Genomic DNA, 24,673 nt, shown 5'->3' with positions numbered 1-24,673 from the left:
GGGACACTGTCAGCCAAGGGGAGAGGCAGCATGTGGATTGGATGGAGGGGATTTTATCCAGGTGAAGCCGCTGCTGTCAGTAACTCTCTGGGTCTTGGGTTTTTTGTTTGTTTTTTAAGGTACAACAAAATTAAAATTTTCTTTTTCATTAGATTGTGCCCATCTGAAATATATACAATGAAGAAAAACATCAAAATGTTTTTGGTTTGTAGCTTAGTTTGTGGTTTGGCCTGGAACTTCCTCCATATGTTTGTGTGGGGAGTCATGGTGACCCTGCCGACCCCCGCTTCCTCTCCACCCTGCTCATGAGGTCAGGTAAGACACCAGGCAGTGGCAGGAAGGCTAGGTGCCTCAGTTGAGAGGTCCTAAGTGGAATCTGGGCCAGGCCTCAGCCTTTTGGGCTATAAAGTAAGGGTTTATGGTAAGTGATTTTGGGTTCCAAAATTGTGCTGTGATCATCCAGGAAGTGGGCAAAGAGTAGGGAGTGTCTGCAGAGGGCTTGGTGTGGATGGAGGGTCGCTGCAGCTCCATTGCTCCTGATGGGGCAGGGAAATCTCTGCACCTGGGGTCCCTGGCAATGTGCATTCCTTCCTCAGAGCTGCTGCTTTTCATCAGCATTTTGCATTTTGCAGGCCTTGCAGCCTGTGAATGGAGGAACTGGGACTTGAACCTGGGCATTGGGTTCCAGAGTCCACACTGAACCACTACCGTGGGCCACCTCCAATTTAGAGCAGTTCTAGTAGCCACGGTTCACACCTCTTTCCATGGGCCAAGCGCTTGCTGCTCACAAAAACCTGTGAGACAGACACGCTAGCACCTCCATTTTCCCAAGGAGGAAGCTGCAATCCCGAGAAGTGGTGTCACCTGCTAAGGTCACATGGCTGGGTCAGGGTGCCAGGGAGCCTCAGACTTGGCAGTCTGTTCTCATCTACTCAGTCTTAAGCTGCTTTTTCTAGTGGGAAACTTAACGGAGAGTGTGGTCAAACTGCCTTTCCTTTTGGTAAAGTTGGAGGAGGTATGTTGCCCTTTTTAGGGGGTCCTTTGGTCCCAAAGTGGGAGGGCACTGTTTCTTTTCCAAAAGATGTTCAGAGAGGATGGTCACGTTCCCTGAACATCCCCAGGCAGGAAATTAAACAAGGTTGGTGCTGAGTAAATGCAGAGATGAGGTTTACACAGCTTTTTATACAAGCCAGAGCGACCTTCCATTAGGCAGCTTTGTGTACCCATACATTTAAGTCTCGGGAAAGATTATAAAGGGGCTTGGAGGTTGGCTTTGACAGACAGAGGTCACAGGGCTGGGATCCCTGCGGGACCTCTTCCCCATTACGTGGTCGCTGAGTGACACACGCTCCCTCCCTGCTGGCCTGTCTGCGGAGAGACCAAGAGAGGCGAGACAAGGGTGCCTTTCCTGATGCGATGGGGCCATTTGTTAGCTGTTAAATGGAAACTTGGGAGACTGCAGGCATTACAGCCCCAGGATTTCATAAACTGCTGCACCGGCCTTTGGTGCCTGGTAAAGCTATTTTTCTTCTGCTCACTAGGGGAATTATTAAAGCACTCAGCATCACCAAGAGGCTGGGGTGAAGATCAAGGGTGAAGTGTTGCTGTCTGAGGTTGGAGTTCACTGCTGCTGGTGTGGGTTTCCCTGTGTACTGTGAGTATTCGACCACTGTGGAGTGGTCTCCGCAGCCTCTGTGACTGCTGGTGATGCCCTTGCTTGCAGACTTTTATTTTAACCATCACCCTTGGCAATGTTTTTGTTTTGTTTTGTTTGGGTCTGTGTGTGTTTTTTGTTTTGTGTTGTTTGTTTTTGTTTTTGTTTTTGTTTGGTACAGATGGCTTTGGCAACCATAGTGATTTCTGACTGAAGTTTGCATTTTAGAATGTCCATTTTAAGAACTGAATAGCAAGTAGGCCAAGCCCAGGCTCTGAAATGAAGTGATTTTCCAAATGGAAGCAGACAGCAGTGGGTTTGGAGAATGGTCATGCCAGGGCTTTCGAGGGGTTGCAGTCTGGTTTGTGAAGCAGGAAAACTGGAGAAAGGATAGGGTATGAGGGAGAAACGGTTCTGGAAGGAAAGAGCTCACAAAAGGTCTCCAATCCCAGAAAGGGCGCCTCCACCTCTGTCCTCTGATCCCACGGGCCTGTGGGTCTCTTAAGGTCAGGGGGTGAGATGGAGAGTCAGTGACATGATTCACGGGCTGCTTGGGACCTGGATGTGCAGGCTGTGGCTGCTGGCTCTGACTCTGGTGATGGGGTGACTCTGGACATTTTTTGGACAAAGTCTCACTGGTTAGTGCCTCAACATCCTTCTCTTTGGTTTCAGTGACATGTGACCTCACCTGCCTTTCTGAGTCCCTCTAGCTGTGTGGCCTCCAGCCAAGTGGGTTCCAGTGACACAAGGCTTGCAGGCTGCTGAGACATATTGCCACCCCCGGGCGCCATCACCTAGCCTCCTGTGGGAAGGACAGGGGTTTGCATGAAGGTGAACCTACACTCCTGCTGCTGCCTGGGCCTGACCGGGTGTTGGGTGGAGTCACGAGTAGGGTCATTGCACACTAAGCAACAGGACACTGCTCTGGCCAAGAGTGGGAAGTAGGCTGAAGCTGGGATGGAGCCAGCATATGCCAAAAGGAACAGGACTGTTGTTTGAGATTAGTAGCCAGGCTCAGGGGTACCTGGCCTTCTGGCTGGTGCCCTCTGGTCCCTGTATCAAGGCAGGGGGTACCTGGCCTGTGAGGTTACACTTGGAGGGACACTGAGAGCCAGAGGGGATGCCTGGGGCCCAGAAGTGGTGACCGGCAGCAAGGCAGGGTGGGGGTATGTTCAGTCAATTAAGAGACCCCCTAACCCACCCCATCTGTGGCATGTTGGAGAACTACTTCATGCAAAGGTCTGGGACTTGGTGGTGAGGCCAGGGCAAAGGAACTCACTCAGGAAGAGCTGGCTCTTTTTGGATTGAATTGCCTAAGGTTTGGTATGCATACATCAAGTGGGATGCAAGATTATTTTAGATGGCATGTGGGTACGGCGTTAAACATCATCGAATTATACAATGAGAAAGTTAATGTCTTCTAATCAGCTTTAATTATTCTGATGATGGCAAGAGGAAAAATCCAGTTTGGTCCTGTGTCAGTTTGGATCCTCTGAGAAGCACATGCAAGAGATTTACTGGTAGAAATGCCTGTTGAGGGTAAAAGGTGTGGGAGCTGGAGTACGCTGGGAGAGCCTCCAGGTAACAGTGCGGGTCTGACACCTCTAAGAGGAGAGGGGTAGGAAGGACTTGGTAGGAAGCACCACAAGCTAAAAATGTCTCGTGCAGACCAGTGGGTGGCCTGTCAGAAGAGCCCTGTCAGGCAGGATGTATGCAGCTGTGCGGAGTTGGGTTCAGAGGGTGGTCAAGAGTAGCATCATCTGTCCCCTGCTGGGGCTGGTGACCTTTCACAAGGGGCTCTTGAGGCCTGAAGGAAGGGACAGCTGCCAGGGGTTGAAATCCTAGCCAGACTCACCTCTCCTCAGAAGCCCCCCTCCTCGCCCCCAGCCCCTGGTAACCTTTCCTCTCTGGCCTTGCCCCCCCGCCCCCCACAGTCTCCAGCTATTTACTGATGGCTTTGACTGGGTGCCTCAGATTCAGAGTCTTCCAAGGGTGAGAGTTGCACCCTTGGGTTCTGAGTATGGGCTAAGGTCAGAGCCCTGGGTCTCAGCCAGACCCCCTCAAAGCCAGTGCTTTGTTTTTGTGGTCAGTGGTATAAAGTTCACGTGTGTCCTCTCATCGCCGTCGGCATTGCCGCGGGGGCTGCTACGGCCCAGGTGCTGAGCCCCTTGACCTGCCCTGTGCTCTGTGGTCCATCCTTAGGGGCAGATGCAGGTTTTGTGGAGCCTGCAGGTTTTGTGGAGCCTGCAGCTCCTGCATCTCAGGGGCCCTCTCTGAGAACAACAGCACAAAATTAGGTTTTAAAGTAAATAATTATTTAGAATGAGAAAGAATCAAAATAAATGACAAATTTTAAAAAGCTGACCAAGATCCAAAGTACAGGAAAACAATCCAGACTGGCTTCTGGGGCCATACGATTCAAACCATAGTTCCCTTCCATCATCACATTCCTTGGTACCCGGTGTTTGGTGACAACTCCATATCTGGTCCCCACTCTGACCCTGCACCTTCGTTTCCTGACACCTATGAGCTGAAGTGGTGGGAGTTCTCCTGGGATCCCCAGTGGAGGGCTGGCGGTACCTTACCTCTAAAGTAACTGGAAACCACTTAGTTACATGCACTAACACTTGGAGAAAATGTATCTCCAACTTGGCCTCCTCTCAGCTGGATTGCCCAAGTTTCCACGGTCCCTTCAGCACCACCCAACCTGCGGAAAAGTGTGATGGGGGAATTTATAGTGGAAAAAAATAGTCTTAGCTGTTGCTTTTGCAAATTTTATAAACACATGACAGGTCAATGTGAGCTGGGGGGGGCCTGAAGCTTAAGCTTCATTGCCTCACCATAAACCCCGCTGGATCCATCCTGAACACGTTCCTCTGCCAGAGGGAACCTGTTATCCTTAGGTCACTGTCCGAGTCAGTGACCTACAGTGGCTCCCACTGACCTTTCTAAAATGAAACTCATTCCCCTTGATTTTTATTCTGGTTGTAAAAGTAGTACTTGGTCATTACTGAGAAAATATAAACAAGGGTAAAGGAGACAATGAACATCATCCTGGAGCAAACCCTGCAGGCAAGCAGTGACAATTTAGTTTCAGTCTTCTTCCATCCTCTGCTAAGGGTTTGACAGGACATTGAGACAGACAGGTTGGAATGTCCAGACGTCAGCACGTGGGCTCGCATTGTGCTCCCCCTTTCAGTCTGGCTGGTTATTCTAGAACATTCCTGATTGCCAGCCTCCATTATTGTTCCCACCCAAAGCCCTTTAAGGCTCAAATGAGGGCCTGACCAGAAGATGTGACACAACTGTGGGTCTTGATAAGCGAGATACCTGTTTTGGCTCCAGCCTGTTTGAGATGGTGGGAAAAGGTCTTTCCTTGTCTGCTGACCCAGATCTGGGAGCTGAGGGTTCCCAAGGACAGACAAGCCGAGGGCTGGTCCTGCTTCCAACTCTGTCTGGGATGCTTGATATGGGGGGTGGGGAACAGTAAGGGCAGGGGACCTGCCACAAAGGAAGGACTGGGCTCAGCCTTCTTAGGGTTCAGGTATGGCTGAACCTTTACCTGGGAGGTATAATGGATGGCTCAGGCAACCTGTAACCTACCCCCATGGCCGGAGGACAGCACCAGCTAGAAAGACTTGGTCTGAATCAGCAGGAAACTCTAGGATTGGGGACCTGCATGGAGGCGTGTCACCAGCTCTTGTCGTCAATACATCCTTCTCCTGGCCACCCCCAGAGGGTGCCCCTGGGCAGCCTGTGGGGAGGCTGGACCAGGATGGGGAGCTGCAGCTCTGCTTCCAGATTCTGCTCCAGAGCTGGGGTCCTGGGTGGGCATTTAGAGGCCTGACTCCCCTCTCAGGGGTTGAGTCCAGGCTCTGCATGGACAGGCGGCATGCCTCCCTACTCGCCTCCCATCCCAAGGACCAGGCCAAGCCTGCAAACCTGGTCCTCTGGAGAAGACTCTTCCTTTGTGATGGGCCCCCTGGCAGCTGGTCTGGGCTTTCTGCAGACCCTGTCTTCATGGGCACAAGTCCCAAAGTCACTTCCCAAGTTAACAGGAGGTGGGAGAGGAGAGACATCCTCTGACAACACCCTTCCTATCCCACCCCCCTGCCCACGTACACTTACCATGTAGGGGAGGATTTCCATCCTCGAAAGAGGAGGAAAATCCAAGTTTACATAATTTTGGAGCATATTCTTTCAGGAATAATTAGAAAATTATTCCTAAAAGATTATTCCTAATTTCCATAAAGGAAAATTATGTTTTCTTTTTCTTCCAAAGTTTAAACAGAACAAAACAAAAAACTACTTGGTTTCTCTCTCATAAAACTCCTAGGGATCCCAATTATCCTAATTTTGGATAAGTCCCTCCCTGCAGCCAATCAGCCCTGTTCCACACCTCCTCGGGCAGGATCTGGGTGTCACGGGGGACAGCTCTCATTTCTTCCCTGTTCTTCCTGTGCCTCTGCCTCTGGGTGGTGTCATCTTCTTCCATGAGGAGTGACAGGGTCCGGATCCTGGTCAGAGGCTACAAGCAGAAGGGACCATGGATGTGGGGACAGGCCAGAGAAAGGCCCCCTGACTGAAGAAGCAGCACATTGGTGCTAAAGAATGTTCTGATTCACATGAAGAAACCTGAGAGAATGTCCTTTTTGCTCTGTCAGTTCTTCACAGGGAGGGAGGGACAAATATGCCCATGGCCTGATTCATGAGGAAATGTGATTATTTTAAAAAAAGTTTTAAGTGAGAGAACTGAATCTGTCCTTTAAGTGGCATTTTAAAACCTAAATTAGAAACTACATTAGCATTGCCATTTGATGCTGAGGCACAAGAAATTTGACCTGTTCCTCCCCTGGGGCTCAGGCTCCCAGGTCAGAAGTTAGGGGGTCTCCATCTGAGAAGGTTTCTTCTGGAGAGTCATGTGTGGTCCCTGCACCTCAGTACTGCTGGGGAAGGGGCTTTTCCCACCACTCCCTAAGGTGGCTGCCTGCAGGCTCTCTCTGCTGGATGGGAGAAGTGGGCTGGATGACTGGGAATCATCTGTCCCTTTGAGAAAGCCTTTAAAATGACACTCCCCCAGATACAGCGTTGAGTGGATTTTCTCAACATCTCAGCTACAACCAAAGAGGGAAAACAGGAAGATGCATGGGGGTGTTAAGGGCATTTGAGAAATGACAGTCCCCCATCCAGCCCGGTGGGGTCCTGAGTTCACCGGCCCGGGCAAGTAAGGGAGTGTCCTGCACTGCCCCACAAGGGTTGCTGAGCCGTGGGGTAGTGTTCTCCAGGGGCTGGGTCTGTTTCCCCTTATGGTACCCGTTCTCCCCAAACCCCTTCACAATCACCTGGGAGCTTTTAAAATGCAGGTTATGTCTCAACCCCGACGATTTGAATCTAGCATTTGGAGCTGGGGGTGCACGTGCGTGTTTGAAACAAGACATGATGAGTAAGGGCAGGGACGTGGCTGGCACATACGGCACCTGTGGGTGAATTGTGAGAAGGTGCCTTTCTGCTTGCCAGGGCAAGGGCAGATTTTAGCCTCTGGTTGTGCCCTACCCGACAGCAGGCCACATTTGTGCAGTGCACACACTGCTCAACCTTATGTGGTAGCCCTTAGAAGAGATCTCCCTGATTTGGGGGCAGGGTCAGGAGGGAGGTGAGGAGAGGAGAGCTGGTGAGAAGACGAGGTGACCTTAGATGCTGGTGGGTCCCTGAGAGGGAGCACAGGGGCTCTCTGCCTTGGAACAGAGAATAGAAACACAGAGGGTTTGGGGGAACAGGGTGCAGAGGGAGATAATAAATAGCTTTCTTGGGTAGAGCCCTAGGGAGGCAGAAGCCCCCAGAGTGTGGATGGCTCCCCCAGCCCCACCAGGTGCGAGGCGGTAGAATAACTCCTGCAAGCTCACCTTAGCATATGTGGAAGTGCGGGGGGAGGGGGCACAGCTAGCTTCCTCTGGCTCTACAGTGGTTGGGAGACAGAGGAGGGCTTCTGTGCCAGTGCTCCAAGGAGGCCATGAGAGTGGCAGGACGTGCCTGAGGACGTCTGTTGGATGGGAATGAGGGTGTGTGTAGCAGGGACCTGCAGGGCTGACCTTTCAGAAGCAGAGAGAACAGCGGTGGTGGACGCCGGCGCAGGGAGGACCACCCACCTTCAGTCCGCAGAATTTAGCTCAGGGCCAGGAGAGTAGGTGTGGGGACTCGGAACTGAGATTTCTACCACTTCAGAGGCAGAATCCTCGCAGAAATCGACTCATGGAAAAGCAACGGGACATTTCTTACCCACTTGAGGTTGTGGATTAAGACTGATATAATATGCAAAGAAACCCAGAAGTAAATACCTCCTAATAATGATCTCTGCATGGTAGGATTAAGGGCAATTTTCTTTTTCTTCTTTTTGAGTGCTGAGGTTTTTGAAAATTTTTCCAGTGACCATGTTTGCTTATTTAAATGAGAATAATAATGTTTTAAAAACTGTAATTTGCTTTTTTATCTCTCTCCCCTCTCTGGGGTCCTTGTTCCTTAAGTGCCTCATCCATCACGCTTCCTTCAGCCCCTCAGAGCCCCCTCCCTGCCCCGACCTGGCAGGCACTGGCTGAAGGTGGGGCTGGAGCCCAGGAAGGTAGCGGCTCTAGTCAGGAGTCCTGGAGTCACGATGACACCGACAACACCGTCACCAAGGACACCTTCCCATCCTCTCTGCACCCACTTGAGAGGACAGCCAGGGTGAAAGGGATACTCTCATCATTTTTGGCGTTGGGGAGATTATCTCTCCTCCCCCCAGGTAGGATGGTCTAGGCTGGGCTCTGCTGAGCCAGAGGGTGAGTGGGCTGGGCCTTTCCACTGTCCAAACTGCCAAATGACACCCTTTCCCAGAATCTGCTCCTCGGGCCCCTCAGAGCCCTTGCTCGAAAAGGCCCATGTGGGCCAGTCAGGCCATTTGGAGAGAAAGGGAGAAGATGACAAGCCAGTGGGCCCCTTTAAGGCATCCCCGCCTGGGAGTGGGGCAGGGATGAAAATAGAGGGTGGCAGGAGCGGGGCTTAGTGAGCTGGAGGGAGAAACATGCTGATTATTAAAGAGCGAATTACCTGAGTCTAATTACAAACACACTTAAGCAGCACATTTCTTCCTGATACACAGCGGAAGTGGCTCAGATTCTATCACAAAGAGTTGGAAAGGGTGATAAAAATAAAAGATGGATCTCAGCCATGTATCTTTCCCCTCTCCCCCCGCCAATTAGTTGTGGTGGGAAGAGAAGTGGACCTCCCCCCAACCCCCAACCAACTTGCTCAGCCTGGTGGGAGCTTGGAGCATTCTCCCTGCCATTTCTGTTGGCAGAACCCACCTGCATGGGGATGGAGGAGATGGAGGGATGAGGGGTCCCTCCCAGGTGATCCAATGCCAGGACACCCAGAAAGCTTGCTGTCCTCACTGGGGCAGGTTGTCTGCTCAGGGCTCTGCTCTCTGACTCCAGGTGAGCCCTAAGATCCCAGGACAGAGGGATCTCTCTGCCTGTGCCCCCGTGCAGGCATGACATTTCCTCACCTCCAAGAAACAGGACACCAAATCCAAACAAGGCCATCCCTGGAGAATGTTATTACCCCAGCCCCTGTTAGTGTTTCCGGTCCCTTTACTGTGTTTTCACTTCATAATGATGCTGTTTGATAATGGTTATGCAACAGAGGATAGAGTGGGGTTGAACTGCCCCACTTTTTCTTAGTGCCTCCAATTCTTTATGCCCCATCTTTTCTACGTGTCCAAATGTTACACATCCTTCCCAAACTTCACCTTGGTGAAGACGAGAGCTAGCAAGAGCACTAGACCACGAGTGCCCATCAGTCAAGCAACCTGATAACTATACTGCTTGGCAAGGGGGCTTCTGTAGCAATGGTGTCCAAATACAGTCGACCCTCAGGAGCATCTTAAAATATAGATTCCTAGGCTCACTCCCTGTCTGGCAATCTACAGTATCAGCAAGTGTCCCCAGGGATTCTGAGGCAGGGAGTCCTAGGACTGCACTGAGAAGTGCCCTGAAAGGCTTGTCCCTCCTTCCCCAGGCTGCCTCCCAGGACAGGGCTTCTACACATGTTGTCCAGCCGGAGGGCACCCCTTCCATTCACCTGTGTTCATGGGCACCCACCCTGCACCCAGTCCCATTCACCAGGCTCAGGGGCCCCCGGGGGTTGAACTTCCACTCAATGGGACCCTTGTTGCATAAGCTCTTTCTATGCAAAGAGGATAACAAATCCTGCCCTGCCCACCTGGCTGGGTTGTTGTTTCAATTAAGTGAGATAAGGGATGTGAAAGTGTTCTGAGAGCTGTAAGGCTGGGAATCGAAGGGAGGGTTATCTGTGCCTGCTAGGCAATGATTCACTGACTGTCTTGTGACATCACCTCTGTACTGTCCACCAGGCTTATTAAAACATCTCACAAATCTACTTAACCACTCCCAGCTGAGGGCTTGGCTTCGTTGACTGGCTGCACTCAGCTTGTTCAGCAAAGCCTGCCTCCTTCCACAAGATGGTCAGAGCGGTTTTGCTGGTTTCTGTTGGTGGACAGAAACAGGATTTCTTCCCAGGTGGAGCAAAGCTGACCTGGGTAGATGGGAACCCACACTGTGGCTTCATTAACACTTGCTGACTTGCGTTCTTGGGCTGTTGATTGAGGCCTCAGGAGTAAGTCATTCTCTTGGGGTGAATGGGTAAGATTCCTCTCCTCTGGTGGGGGGACCATGCTTCGGTTCCTTTGTTTGAGTTACCTACCGCTTGGGTGAGACGCCACCTCCAAACTTAAAGTCTTAAAACAACACTCTATTGTTTCCTGTGATTCTGTGGTTGACAGGCTTCAGCTGGGCGGTTTTGCTCCCCGTGGCTGATCCTCTTACGAGCCTGCTCTCAGTTGGGAGCTTGGCTCCACTGGAAAGGACCAGAGGCTTCTCACCCTCCCAGGTTTCTCTCCACACGGCGTCTGCACAGTGAGTTGTGCAGCCGAGCTTCTCCACGACGTGGCAGCCGCCTACCACGAGGACGAGCCCATGCTTACGGGGCCACTGCTGGTGCTCAGCTGGACCCACCGAGTCACGGGACCAAGCCTAGCGTCCACGTGGGAGGGGAAGAAGCAAAGACAGGCGACCCCAGAGGCATGCGTCCTGGGGGCCCTTGATGTGCTAATTCCCCACAATCTCGCTTTCTTTCTTGCGAAGTCACCCCCGTACATCATAGAAGAGGGCAGCAGCCAGGCTTGTGTTTACCTGCTCTCTTTCCACTGGCACCAGTGTTGCTGGGCTTGGAGGCCTGGGGTGTGACTTGGGGAAGTTCCAGAGACCCCCGCTCCTATGCTCTGTGCCAACGGTGGCTTCTGTCCCTGGGTGACCACAGCCTGTACGGAGGAGACTCAGAGGCCTGGCAGGTAAGCAGTTTCTCTATTACTTTCTGCAGTAGCACAGCTGCATATGCATGCTGCCTCTTGCACGTCAGTTCTGGCCTTCTCTTTCTGGGGGTGGCCTCCGGAGAGGCCTGTGGGAGCCCCTGCACAGGCTCCCAGGCTGCATGAAGATGGCGCCACAGACCCTGTCACTCTTCACATTTGCTTGGGTTGCCTCAGGTCTCTGCTGCCAGGGGACCCTTGTGACAGTGTGGGGGGGGCCCTGCCTCCTCTGGCTGGAGAGTGCTGGGAGCCAGATCCCATTCTCACCTCCAAACCCCTCTCCTCATGTCTCTGACCAAGTGGTGGGCACCGGGGGTGACCAGCGGGGTCTTGGCGTACCTCGGGTCTCTTCAGAGTTGCGGGCACCTGGCCCAGGACCCTGTGGGTAGATGTGCACCTGGGCTATGTGGGGAGTGACAGTTCCCTTGGTTTCCTCACACATCTGGGCTTTTGTCTCAAACCTTCAGCTCCGTTTTCTGGAAGAGGTCCCTTCTGTTTCACCTCAGGCTGAATCTTTCATGTCATATGTATGTATGCAGGGAGAGGACAGACTGGAGGGTCTTTAAGAATCAGCAAAATGGTATTTCTACCCTTTGGGAGAAAAATTGAGGATGTGTCCAGAGTGACTAGAATACGGATGTGTACCAGCCTCTCGCTACAGCCTCAGCACAATGGGAATCGCTCACCTCTGAGTCGCTGCCGTCCACCTGCAGGCTCGGAAGTCCCAGGGCGCAGGAACACGTCCATGTGTCTTTGGAGGGGGACATCATGAGACACTCTGGCCCCCCCAGCCCCGTGGCCTTTGCTGAGGCTCAGAATACACATTCTGTTCATGCTGCTTGTGACAGACAGTGATGATGCTGTGAGCATCTTTACGTGAAGATGTGTCTGAAAAAGCAGCTAGGCTCTCAGAACATTCACCTTCAGCCGGGCTCCGCAGGCCTTGGAGGCTTCTAACTTAGTTCTGCAGGCTGGGGAGCCACCAGAGGCTGTGGTTCGCTGGGGTGTCTGTCTTGTGATTGATTAGAGCTGAGAGTGAAACCCTGGGGCTCTGTTCTGTTGTATCCTTGAAGTGATCAGGGGTTACTTCCTCCCTCGAGGAGACTGACCCAGCTCCGGTCTGGGGTGGTCACTGCTCCCCCAGCACCACCAGTCTGAAAACCCTATGAGTCACTGGTACAGCTGCTGGGATTCATGCTACTCTCAACAACCTGAGCTCACCGAAAGCAGCACAAGTCCCCCAAATCCAATATTGAGTTGTATTGTTATTTATGTGACTTGAATAGTCCACTTCACCAGCCTGCACCTACAAGTAAGGCTACATTTCCTATTTAGAGCAGGAACCTCATCAGCCAGAAATTGGTTATCCTCAAACTCTTTGCTGGTTGTTTTGGGGGGGTTTCTGAGTGGTTAGCCCCCCCAAACAAGGGGGATAACTGTAGTCACTATGCCCACTGCCTTGTTCCGCTTTCTGCTTTGGCCCCCCTTGGTCTCCCCACTACTAACTGCCGGCAGGGCTGTTGAGAGGTGCCTCACTGGAGCCACTGTCCATCACAGAAGTGCCCAGGGTGCCAATTCTGGGTCCTTTCAGAACTGGAGCCTGGGCGGATCAGGGAGAAGAGTCCTCTGCTGGTCCTGAGCTGCACCCATCACCTGGGCCCCAGAGCAGCCAGTATGTCCAGCGTCTTGTGGATTCACTCTTGAACAGTTTAACCAGCTTGAAACCATCACCCACCGTGTCTTCTTTAGAGTCTCAAGAAGAATAACCCTGACAGTTTCTGGCCCTTGCTCCTCTAACTACAGAAATGTAAAACAGCCCCAGGGGGAGGATGGGGCAAATAAGTCCTGGAGTCATTTCTGTGTTCATCAGGATTCTGAGGATGTAAATGACATCCAGAAACCCAGTGGAAACTAGCATCAACAAACATGAGACTTTATTTGGCAGCAAAGCTGAGAAGGCTTCTGGAACAGTTCCTCAGGTGTAGGAAGAGCTTCAGGAAGAAGGGCATCAGGGGTGAGAATGTGGCACAGCTCCCCTCTCCACCTTTCCTCTCTTCCCTCTCCCTCTTTTTTTCTCCTCTCCCCACTCCCCTCCGACCTTTACTTCTTCCCTCTCCTTAATTTCTCATCTGTGACCTCATTTGCAGCCAGCCTGTCTGTATGGCAGGGAGGGGTCTACTGGTGTCCCAGATTCACATTCCCCTGTGCAGCAACCCTACTGGAAAAAAAGATCTCTCTTTCTCAGTGTGCACTTAGATATCAATCTCAGGGCAGGCATGTGATCGCCCGGCTTGGGGCTGTGTTGGTTTCAGGGGCACGGGGTACTCTGGTAGGTTGTGTTGTGGTTGGGGTGAGATCTGTTTCCAGCCAAAGAGGGGTCACAGCCAGTACAAAGCCTGCACGCCCGTGCCCTCCCCCGCCCCACTCCTGCCTGCCCTGCCTTCCTCTGCTTTATCGACAAGCACACAGGGCCCTGGAGGTGGTTGGGTGTAAGCCGTACAGTTAGCAGTGCTATCTACCCTGTGAGTGTTGAGTCTGCACTCAGACACCTGAACGGGTCCTGGCATGCTTTTATTTGCATACACGAGGCTTTCTCTGGCCTTCTGCTTCCCCGGCGCACTGCTGGGACGGCAGGCCGCTGGGAACGTGTGGGGTCAGTGCTGTCAGTGGGCACAGCTGATGGGCTCGTTGGACCCAGTTATTCCTGATGCAGACACTCCGGGGACGTGGAATCCACACTTTTTAATCGTACTGTAATGACAGTGCCCTCCACGCCTGTCCCGCTTGCTCCAGGGAGCCCCATCCTTCCCCCTCCTCCTCCTGCCTCCCTGGATGCCTACAGAGGGCGGCTGGGTGAGGACCTGGCCTTCCAGCTGTGGTCTTATCTCTGGCCCTGAGCACTTTTCCTCCACAGGCAGGGCCAAGCTGCCTTGGCCTCTCAGCTCTCAGGCCCTCCGCTCCATCCCTCTCCCGCCCCCTCTGAGGGAAGCAGGGCTGGGTAGGGAAGAGCCGTAGCTCCTCAAACACTGCTTGTCTCAAACGTTTTGATTCTTTCCTCAATCCTCTCTCTTCTTTAAAGACTCAGGCCTTTGGGAACCCAAGACCTAGACACCTTTCTTTTTTCCCTGCGTCTCTGTCATTTTTTCCCTGAAGTAAAGGGCTTGGGACATCCCTGTGGCTTGACCGTGGTGGGAAAGCAGAGGGAGAAACCCAGCTGATTTACCTAGGAAGAGCCAGCCAGGCGGCCTCTGCTCTGAGGCTGGGGAACCTCGGAAGCTTGCTATGTCTGCAGAGAGGGCGGAAGGGGTTTTGCTGCCTGGTTAACCAGCCTGGGTTGCTTGACGTTCGTGTGCTCACTAGTAGATCACCCTTCAAGGGATGAGAGGAAGGGGTGGGATAAACCTAGAATGGGGCGTGGCCTGCCTGCCACAGCAGGATCGAAACTCCTAATTCCTGTCAGCCCCCGAGAGCCTCAGGCTCTACCCTTTACAGAAGCATTAATGAGTGCTTTCAGGAGTGACAGGCCGTGAGGCCGCTTATTTTTAACCAGACAATGGAGGCTGAGCTCCTGAGTGGGACAAGGTGTCTCAGCCTCCCTGAAGCAAGCAGACCTGGAGGTGCCTGTCTGGGCTTCCCAGGCCTGCGGCCGCTGGGAGGAACATTTGCAGAGTTGCACCCAGGTTAGGGAATCTGCTTTGGCCAGTGTTTTGTCTCCTGGGCCTCCTTGGGATGGAGGGAGGTGCTCTGTGATGGGCAGAGGAGGCCGGCTGTGCTTCTCAAGTGTGTGAGCTCTCCTCCTTCAGAGATAGCTCTGGGTAGTAATTGGAGGTTTTTGCCCAGGAAGTGTTACTAGGATCTGTCAGGTCCTACTAGGAGCCATTGGAAGGTGACAAGTCGCTGGAGACCTTGATGCTTAACCACTGGTTACCCAGAAACCTGGACAGGGCCGCCTCTCTGGAGCTCCACAGCACTGGGAGACAGGTTACAAGTATACACTAAAGTTACAGACTAAATAATGACTGTTGTGTAGAGGGCTGTGAGGGGACGGATCGGGTGCTTTGGGAAGTGTGAGTCTGGGGGAGCCTGGGCCCTTTCTCCTCCCCCTCTCTGTACTTGTGCCTTTCCCAGACTCCATTCCTCTGTCTCCTGTTTCGTCTCTCCAAGAAATGCTTCTCCTGCCTGGCTAATTCTACAGGAGCCAAGGAAATGGGGGAAAGTGAGGGAGGTTGTCAGTGCCTGGAAAACCACTAAGCGCCTGCCCCCGGCTCCAGGCTGACAGCTCTGCCAGCCCTCAGTCCCAAGGCCTCTCCAACAGCTTTCCATGAAAGAGACGTACCTCCCCGCCTCCACATCCCTCTGGCAGCCATGAATCCATTCCTGGACTACCGTCACCCCCCTAGATGTGGCAGCCAGAGCCTAATGGGTGCTGCTAGTTTTCATTCCCAGTTTTTAGTTACTTAGTGAGACTTGTTTTCCTTTATCTCCTTAAGGGGCAAATTGGAGACTTGGGTTTGATAGGAAAAGGGCACCCCAGGATTTGAAAAATAGGGCTGCCAGCTGCCTCTGGTAGAAGGCAGATAGGGAAATTGAATAATGCATCTTAGAAATGTTTATTAGCATTCTGATGATGGTAAGTGAGGGATCTGAAAGGAAATCTTCCACAAGTGTTGGTCATTTGTCCCCTGGTTAGGGAGGCTGATGTGCTTTGTGGGAAGAGTAGTTGATTTATCCCCCACTGGACACATATGTGTCTCATCCCTGATACTTAGCAAGGGACTCGGGAAATTCTGCTGAAGGGATTCAGTCATCATCTGCAGGCTTTTGAGGGGAGTGGGGGTGGAGCATGGATGAGCATTTGAGAAAAGCTGCAGGTATTCTCTCCATAACAACGCAATCTCACAAAGACAAGCTCACAATTTGATGGGCACTTCAGGATTTGCAGCTTCTTTGAAATCCATCCATGGACCCTCACATAGACCCCAGAGTTTACATCTGTAAGGCCCCCTGCGCATACATGTGCCCCCGATTCCTGCCGGACGCCTCTGCTTCCTTCTTGCTGAGCACTGGGTGCTGGTGCCAGGAAGGCCTGGGTTGGAGTCACATTTCAGGGCAACTTCTCCTGTCACCCATCTTGGCTGCCAAGGGCCAACAAATGTGGGCTTTTTTCCCCCTAGAAATGGGGAAGATTTGGCAAAACTGGGCCTGCATTCCTTATGGCAACAATTAGCTGGGCTTGGTGTCTATGCCCGCTTTAGGTAGGGCGTGGCTGTCTGGGTTGTCATGGCCTCTTCCCGCCACCTCAGTGCTGGGACCAATTCAGTTCTGTTTATCACCCCAGTTGATCTGCACTTTTCTTAGAGCAGAGTTAAGTAAACAATTTTATCTCTGAAGATATACTGCATATCACAAAACACAAGTCTCCTCATACATATGCATATAGAAAACACTCATATACGCACATGTACATGCACATACCTGTTTGGCCCATCCAGGTTGTCTGCAAGGCATCTGAATTTGTGACCTGATCCTCTTCCTCCTCATAGGGTTGCTGTGAAGGTTCAGTGGACTGATGCATGCAGAGCCCTCAGCACAGTGCCTGGTACACAGCCAAGTGCTCACTCAGCACATCCAGCTGGTGTTACTAGTAAGTGATCCTTGGGGCCCAGTGGCCATCTCCTCTAGTCCGCTCAGGGTGGGCGTTGCTCGGGACTGGGGCGCCCTCTGGTGGCTACTCTTCCTACTCACACCTAGGCCCCACCGGAAAGATTTTAGGCTCCTTTCACCAGGCTCCCCTTCCTCCGCCACTCAGGGGGAGAGCGGGAGAGGTGGGATGGGAGAAAATGTTCCGTTTCCCTCACCATTTCCTCTGCCTCCTTCCTGACCTTGGGGAGGTTGGGGTCACTAGGTCTGGGGACAGGAGGAGACGCTTGGAGGTGGGGGTCCTGGCTGCGTGACTCCCATGGGTGGTACCTGCCCCCTCCCACTTGCTCATTCTCCTCCCAGAGCAGCAGATGCCCAAGGCCACCTCCAGAGAGGACGCAGGACAACAGGAGGGCAGCGCATCCACAGAGGCTCCCCAGGCTATTATGAGGTAATTTTATTTCTTTCCATTTCAGGTAAAAATAGTAAATACAAGATAATTTTAATAAAGGTAAAAATACATCATTTGGATTTTGTCGTTGTTCTCTGAACAGTGCTACCTACAGTACAATTTTTGATTTAGGATTTTTAAACCTTTTTTTTATATAAACAAATAGAGCGGTTTTGCTATTAGGCTATCTGTGTTCTCATCTGGCACTTAAGAATAGATCACAGGTCACCTCCCAGTTCCTTTGGATGTATGTGGGTGGTGGGGAGGGAGTGAGCAGGGCTGCATGGGATGAGGCATGATGGCCTCATGGGCCATGAGCCATCCAGGATGGCTTCCTGGATGCAGACAGCGCTGCAGTCCGTGTGCAGTGGGAGGGCACGAGTGTGCATCCGAGATGGCCTTTTCCTGCGCTGGTCACAGGGACATATGTCACTGTGACTGGACTGAAGGTGTTACAAGCATCAGGGGGGGCACTTCCTCCCCTCCTCCTGTGGTCTAGTTTCTCACCCAACAGCCTAGATTCACAACAGTTCTGGGTCCAGGCAGGCCACTGGGCTGCAGATGTCAGCAAAGCTGGTCAGGACAGAGCCAGTTGGTCCCCTTAGAGTCCTAGAGGAGTGGCCCAGGCCCCTCCCGACCAGGGCTGGTGGCCAGGGCATCCCACCTGGCCTTGGAATGCTGGTAGAAGTCACAGGTGCTGATGCAGGCTGTTAAATGTCTTTGCCCTTGTTCACCCTCAGGTGGTCTTTGTTTAAGTTCTTTCCAAACTTCTCACTGAGCTGTTGGATGAGGTCCGCCAGCTCTCCGGTAGCTTGAGATTTCTCTTCAAGAAGCTCATAGCGCAGGCTGGAGATATCTTGCTTGATTTCCTTCAGTTCGCCTGCAAGGACAGATGAGATTTTGGTGAGATGAGCCCGCTGAAGGGGCTCATCCCAAGGGGCTCATCCCATAGGCATCTGGGGCATGCATCCTTCCCACAGAATGTCAGGCTACTACTGGTCCAGCCCACCAAGGGTGGAGGTGAGGGGACGGGAGCTCCGTTTTGACCTAAATCCCACTCAGCTTCTACCGACGAAGGACCATTCATCTGCTTAAGACCCCTCTCCCATTCCTGGTCATGCTCTCCATTAGGGGTTTGAGGTAGATGGAAGAATCAAGATCAGGGTTGTGAACTGCTAACACCTATTTTATCATGGTTGTTAGAATGCTGGTTTTGGAGCCATTAGAAGCAGATTTCAAGACTCTAAGCAACACCCTTGTTAACTGAAACATTTTTTTCTCATTATGCTCCATGTTTTGTTCCGTCGTCTCAGGGAGGAGAAACTCCCAAGTGTCTGAGGGGATCAGCTCAGCACAGTGGCTGCGGCTGTGGAGCCAGGCCTCCTCGCAGGGGCAGGGTCTGTCCGCACCACGCAGGCAGCATCCCTCACCGGTACACCACGGCAGGCCTGCCTTCTCCTCTTTCTTTAGCAAGGGACCACAGGTAGGGTCTTCCACTTCTTTCCACAGCAAACCATGTGGTTAGAAATCCACATGGGCCTGGGCTGTGGGAATCTTCTTATTAACCACAAAGGGGAATCGAAAGGTTCTCTCCTGGTTTGAGAGATACTGGACTTGGCTCAATTGGGAGTCCACTGCCTGGGGTCACATTAGCCATACCTGTTTTTTAAGTATGCCTTATACACAGAAGATGCAGAGGTCTTAAAGGTACAGTTTGGCCAGTTTTGACAAAGGCATACATCCCCTATTTTCTTTCCATGGGGGCTTCGCCGGGCCCCAGTCTCATGGTGTGATTCTAGTGGCGTGAACCTGGGCAGCCCCTCCTTCTATAATCAGGTACATTCCTGTCAATCACGTTACATGCTGTGGGGAGCTGGCTGCCATGACACCTGGCAGTTTTGTATTTGAGACTCAATGGTAGGGGTGGGTAGGTGGGCTGCCGCTCGGCTCCTAGACAGTGTCAGCCCCGGGACCATTCGGTCATTGCTGACCTGGAGGCCACACTGTGGATGTCCCAGGATGAAGCAGAGGGTCACTAAATGACTAGGCTCTTTCGGGAGGCCCCTGGGGCCCTGGCAAGGGAGAGACTTCATACCTTCACTCTTGGAGGAGGCTCTTTCTAGGTAGCAAATACTTGCTCCAGGTGTCTCGTGAAGATTAATTACCTGGTGTATGGTAATTTGCTTTTCATTTAAGAGTAACTGCTTAAAATAGATTGGAAAATAACCCACGCAGGGAAAATAATGTAGTTTGCAAACTTCAGTGTGCATCAGGATGACCTGGCACCCTTATCACGATGCAGACCCCCAGGCCATGCTGATTCATTAGGTCTCGGTGGGCTCTAGATCTGCATTTTTATCAAGTGCTTTTGAGGTGGGGGATTCTTTGAGAAACTGCTGGCTGGTAGCTTCTGAGAGCCAGTAAGTTAGACAGGACAGAGCTAGCTAGAACCAGGACCGCCGCAGAATCTGAAAGAGGTGTACAGTGTGCTCAGGGGATGAAGAATTCGGGGCCATCCTGAGCTCCAGGGACATGAGGCCGACTCACGGCAGCCGTGACTGCACAAGGCAGAACAACTGTGTGAGCGGGGCTGCACGCCCTGTTGCTGGTGCTGACAAAGACTGGGGGGCGGCTTTAAGTCAGAGCTAAGGGCAGCCCCAGCTGATGGTCAGCCAGGGGACAGAGACCCCAGTCCTACAACTCCATGGGCCTGAATTCTGCCAACAGCCCAATGAGCCTCCCCAGGGCCTCTAGACAGGGACGTAGGCCCACCGCCAACACCTTGACTTTAGCCTGGTGAGACCACCTCTGGCTTCCGCCCTACAGCAAGTGGATCCAATCGCTTACCTTCATTGACTTCGTCATTTTCTCTATCCACCTGGGCCTTCAGGACATATCTTTTTATGAGCCGTTTCATGATTTTCTGAAACGTGAACATAAGGAAGGGATCAAACCGGCCCAGCTCGTGTGCTGTAGGTGCGAGTGCCTTCCCTCCTGCAGAGCGCCCGTCAGCACTGGGCATCCTCCCTTGTCTGGAGCCTCACTTTCGAGGGGTGCCCTGCCTAGTGGGGAAGGTTCCAGTATCTCTGGATTCAATACCACCTGAGCCCGGGATGTGAAAACAGGGTACTCTCAGTGGCAGAAGGCCCAGCCACGGAGAGAGACAGAATCACCTGAGATCCACGGGCACTGCTTGAGGGTCCTAGGCCTGCCTCTACCCTGGCCTTTGTGACCTTAGCCCATCATGCCCTCTTCTCGGGGCCTGAGCTCTGAAACACTTTCTTGTATTTCAACAACTGATGCGATCACGGGGCGGTAAGGAAATCTTAGCAGGCCAGCCCTGTTGGAGCTGCCTCCGTCAAGCTGCTGGGCAGGAGAGAAGGTTCGCTTAGCCCACAGTCAGGACCAGGCACAGAGGACCAGTCCACTGTACTTTGGAAAATTCCTACCAGAGGTAGAGACAGATACAGCCTTGGGAGGGTTGGCCAAGATACCGCTTCCCTGACGTCTCACCACACGCCCCACAGTGTCACACTGTCAGTCATGCTGGAGGTCCCACTTATTATGCAGATTCTATAAGCCAAGGAGGCAGGAACAAACAGTTAAGAGCCACCAAGAATAGAGCCAAGTGTAAGAAAGACCGCAGGCGGTGAACTTTGGATTTTGCCGGCTAGTCATTCCAGGGTTACTGTGATATCGCAGGATTTAAAAATGTTCTGGTGGCCGAGCCTTCTGAATCTGTAGGAGCCAAGCAGCACCGTGAAGGGGGGGCTTCCCTGCTCCTCGGCATCCCTTCTGGTGACCGACTTGCCTGCTCACTCTGAGGACCGAGGGGACAGAGGTGGCATTTGCTAGGTTGAAGGGCCCCGAATTCTGTCCCCAGCTTTGCTGTGTGAGGTCAGGGAGGTGGCTAAGTTCTCCCTGACTCCCTGGGCTCAGGAAAAGCTTCTGGCAAGTAGAAGAGAAGTGAGCTGCCGGGATGCAGAGAGCTGGAGGATTGATCTTATTATTACCACCAACTGGTGGTCCCCTCAGGGCCTTTAATGGTGACAGCCTTGCCAAGGAGGCGTCTCCAGCCCTGTGATTCCATGACTCAGTGTCCTGGGACACTGAGCTCTGAGCCGGCTCATGTGGGCCACTTCTGCCCCTCCTCAGCCCCTGCTGGTGGTCCGCTTGGCTCTGTGGTTTGTGTCATGCTCTAATTTCAGGCTGAACGGTTCATTAGCGAGTTGCCTTCATGCTGCTCCTTCTCTGAGAGGCTTGGGTCTTGTCCTGTTGGTGGTTAAACTGCAATGCTAGATTTCTCACCAATGTTCTCGTAGTCAGTAAGGCAGGTTACCTAAGTTTTAAGAATCTGTGCCTTTTGTGGGACTCAATGATGTTCTTTTCACTTTGAATTGGAAAAACAAAACAAAATAAACTTTGTCCTGAACCAGTTCTCATGGGGGAAAACCCCCAACAAACCAGATACCCAAGTATCTGACATTCTTACTGAATAAGAAATTTGGAAGTATTCTACTGCAAACTTTCAGGCCAACATAAGACAAAGGGATCTAGTTAAAAGTTTGTTGCCTTTTTAAAGGAAAATGTCAAGAATTAGAGGTCCTTCCATTTCTGGATCCATCATTTAAACAGACTGTATATTTACGACGTAAAATTATAACCCAGAGAATGGAAGTGGAGCGCTCCCTTTTCTGTGATGGAGCTGAGCAGAATCCTTTCATAGCTACAGCAGAAGCTGTCATCCTCCTGGCTTCATGTGCACATCGTGTTTTAGTGCAACATGATTAAACTGATGACTTTAAAAGATTTCATAGTATGTGGTTATTATTAAGACACATTTGTTGAGTACTTCCTGCAGCCCAGGAGTTGTGTTATCCTCCTTGACAAAATGACCTCATGGAATCCTCCCAGAAACCAGGTGAGATGGGGGTTGTCGTCTCCATTTACAGATGAGGTCACTGAGGATCAGAGAGCGAGGTGACTTCTCCAGGATTACACAGCCAGAAAGTGGCAGATCTGGGATTTAACCAAAATGGAAACCAAAGCTGGCGCTTCGTCCAAGCTTCAGAAAAAGGTTAAGTGCACGATGGTTTTGGAGATGAGATGCAAGAAACTGGCTCCTGTTGGTCACAGGGGCCTTGGACCGCTTCTGGGTACCAATCTGTCCTTTACAAAGCACAAAGTCTTTTATGCAAGAAGAAGCCTCAGCTAGATTTCAGAGGATGGATTGTTAGCCTGCAGAAGAGGGTCACTGGTATGTCATTGTCCTAAATGCCCGAGGCTTGCTCTTGAACCCTGGCATGCTTGATCTGAGCTGTGGTTTCTGCAGACCTGCAGCTCCAAGGGGGGAGCAGCAAGGGTTTGCTTTTAAGCCTCTCACCACAGATTAGGATTTTAGAGGTTTAATAGGGAAGCAGAATCGCGTGAGCACGGCAGACATGCAGGGACCCTCTAACCTTCCTCGGTACCCCAGGAGTGACATGTACCTTAAGCGAGAACAGTGTGACCACCTGTTAGTTGCTTAGGGACTTGATGCTCTGATGAGGACCTAACCTCCCCTCTGGCCTATGCATGTTAGACCACTTGGGATCTGGGGGAGCAAGATGCCAGTCTCGCCCCCAGCAATTCTGAAATGGTTAGAAAATGACCAGAGTTCTCTTAACGTGGATGCTACAGAGGATCTCTGTTTGCAGAAAAGATGGACGTCAAAAGCCTCCCCTACTTCACTATGTGGAGGAAAAGCATGGTCCTTTGTGATGAGTTTGCGACCCTTCCTGGCCACCTTCCATAGAGTTTTCACTTCATGGAGATACTAAACTTTCCCCAAATTAACATGCCCTTGTCAGTGCTAACTTGGCCCACTTTGCCCTGAGGCATTTAGCAAGTACTGGAGATGAGTATATTCAGTGATCTTACGCAGGAAAAATAACTAATACTGAGGTGCCCGATGGGTAAGAATGGTTGTGACACCGAGACCCATATCCAGGGAGGGAGGCACACAGTTCCCCTGCCCAGACTCCAAGAGCCAGGTGGCCTCTGGCTGCTGCTGGTGAGGAGGGAATGGAAGGGACCGCTCTGTGCAGCCAGGGCAGCTGAGACAAGGAAGAGAATACACGTGTTGAACATGGCAAACCAAGTAGCATCCAGAGGAAAGCAATGCTGCCACCTAGGAGCAGAGAAATTGAGGAACATTTGGAAAAGAATGGACAAAATGGATCACAGGACAAGTCATTTGTTAAACTGGGGTTTATCAGACCCCAGAATGGAAGAAATCATTGTTGGCAAGCTGTCTATCCTGTTGGCTTTAATTTCTACAGAAAAGGCAAAAAAGAGGACTCCCCACTGGGCTTTGGGGAAGGGATTGCATCATAAAAGTTGGGGCTTTTTTCAGTGATGGACTGTGCCTACATTCTACGATTCGTTTGTGATGCAGCTTGTCTGCTTTGCCCATGAATGAAATGTATCCTTAGAGACTGAGTATATGAAGTCTGTACACATCCCAACAGGTGGACATGCCAGATCTTGGAACAGGTCAAGGGTAGCTTTAATAGGAAGCACACTTTGGCCATTTTGCTGGTATCATGGTTTTGTTCCATTGTTTGGTCTCATGTCCACAGAGCCCAGATTGGAAAAAAAAAAATTTACAAAAGCAAGGAAGAAATTTTGTGAAAAATGACAATTCAGACCCCTGGAAGCCTAAGAAAAGCAAAGCACAGAGAGCCTCTGAAGTTTGGAGGAACTGCCTTCCCTTATAACAGAGAGCCCTAAAAAGTTGAAGGAATGACAAGCTTAAAATAAACATCCAACATGATAAGTTTGAGCAATCAAGCAGATCCACTAGAGACACAAAGGAAACAAGCTTAACAACTACACACGTATCAGTGACGGGGCTGTCTCAGAACCTCGACAGTGAGAGGCTGACAGCATACATGCTCTGAGAGATTAAGGCTGTGGGTGCAGCCTGGATGGTAAGAAAGAGGGCGTGAACTGGGTTCCTCACATTCTTGGCACTTTGGGAAGTTGCTTTGAGAGGAAAGCAATACAGCGTGGAAGGCCACCAGTGGGCCCAAGAAATCGGCTGAGCCATTTTTAGATCCCTGCCCAAATCCTTCGTTCTGTACTGGTTGCTGCCCCGTGATAGCAGAAGCACCTTCCGTTCCTAGCTTCCCCACAGGCTCAGATAGAGCTCTTCCCAGTAGCTGTCAGACACAGACAGGGCAGGTTCCGACGCTGTGAAAAGGAGTAAGGGGCCAGTGCCCTGGCAGCATGATGGGGTGCAAGAGGGGTGCCCTTCTGAGTCAGACAGATCTCACTTCAACCATCCGTGTGACCTTTGCCACGAAGCCTGAATTCCCTCAGCTGTTCAGTGGGGATTACAGATCCTGCCTCTCTCACATGCCCTAGTGTCTAGTCTGCTCCAGCTGCCTGTCTGTGTCAACTCAACGTTTACTCCTATTTGACCAGATGATAGCTCAGGAAGATGCCCAGACTTGACCTTGAAGGA

The 24,673-nt window shown here is 51.8% G+C and overlaps 2 protein-coding genes across 6 annotated transcripts in view; one reads left to right on the top strand and one right to left on the bottom strand.

The window, feature by feature from the left end:
- The first annotated feature begins 806 nt into the window (after positions 1 to 806).
- The window catches only part of LOC309805790 (uncharacterized protein), a 460,110-nt gene continuing 436,243 nt past the window's right edge, over positions 807 to 24,673 (top strand). For 4 of the 5 annotated variants that reach the window (XR_014294304.1, XR_014294305.1, XR_014294307.1 and 1 more), the window contains exons 1-5: positions 807 to 1,654; positions 8,202 to 8,432; positions 10,491 to 11,057; positions 16,619 to 16,719; positions 17,079 to 17,166. The gene's annotated coding sequence lies outside the window, so the exon portion shown is untranslated. Of the gene's footprint in view, positions 1,655 to 8,201; positions 8,433 to 8,531; positions 9,124 to 10,490; positions 11,058 to 16,618; positions 16,720 to 17,078; positions 17,167 to 24,673 lie in introns of those variants that run through there. The other variant, XR_014294306.1, reaches the window with a different exon arrangement.
- The window catches only part of TRPC7 (transient receptor potential cation channel subfamily C member 7), a gene marked incomplete at both ends in the record, with an annotated part of 124,448 nt that continues 117,651 nt past the window's right edge, over positions 17,877 to 24,673 (bottom strand). The window contains 2 exons of the mRNA XM_082623993.1: positions 17,877 to 18,046; positions 20,014 to 20,089. Of these exons, the coding sequence (XP_082480119.1) occupies positions 17,877 to 18,046; positions 20,014 to 20,089 (246 nt within the window). The remainder of the gene's footprint in view (positions 18,047 to 20,013; positions 20,090 to 24,673) is intronic.

Source organism: Mesoplodon mirus (genome assembly GCF_964341445.2).
Source record: "Mesoplodon mirus genome assembly, chromosome: 5".
Classification (NCBI taxonomy): domain Eukaryota; kingdom Metazoa; phylum Chordata; class Mammalia; order Artiodactyla; family Ziphiidae; genus Mesoplodon; species Mesoplodon mirus.
This window is presented reverse-complemented; position numbering and strand designations above follow the sequence as displayed.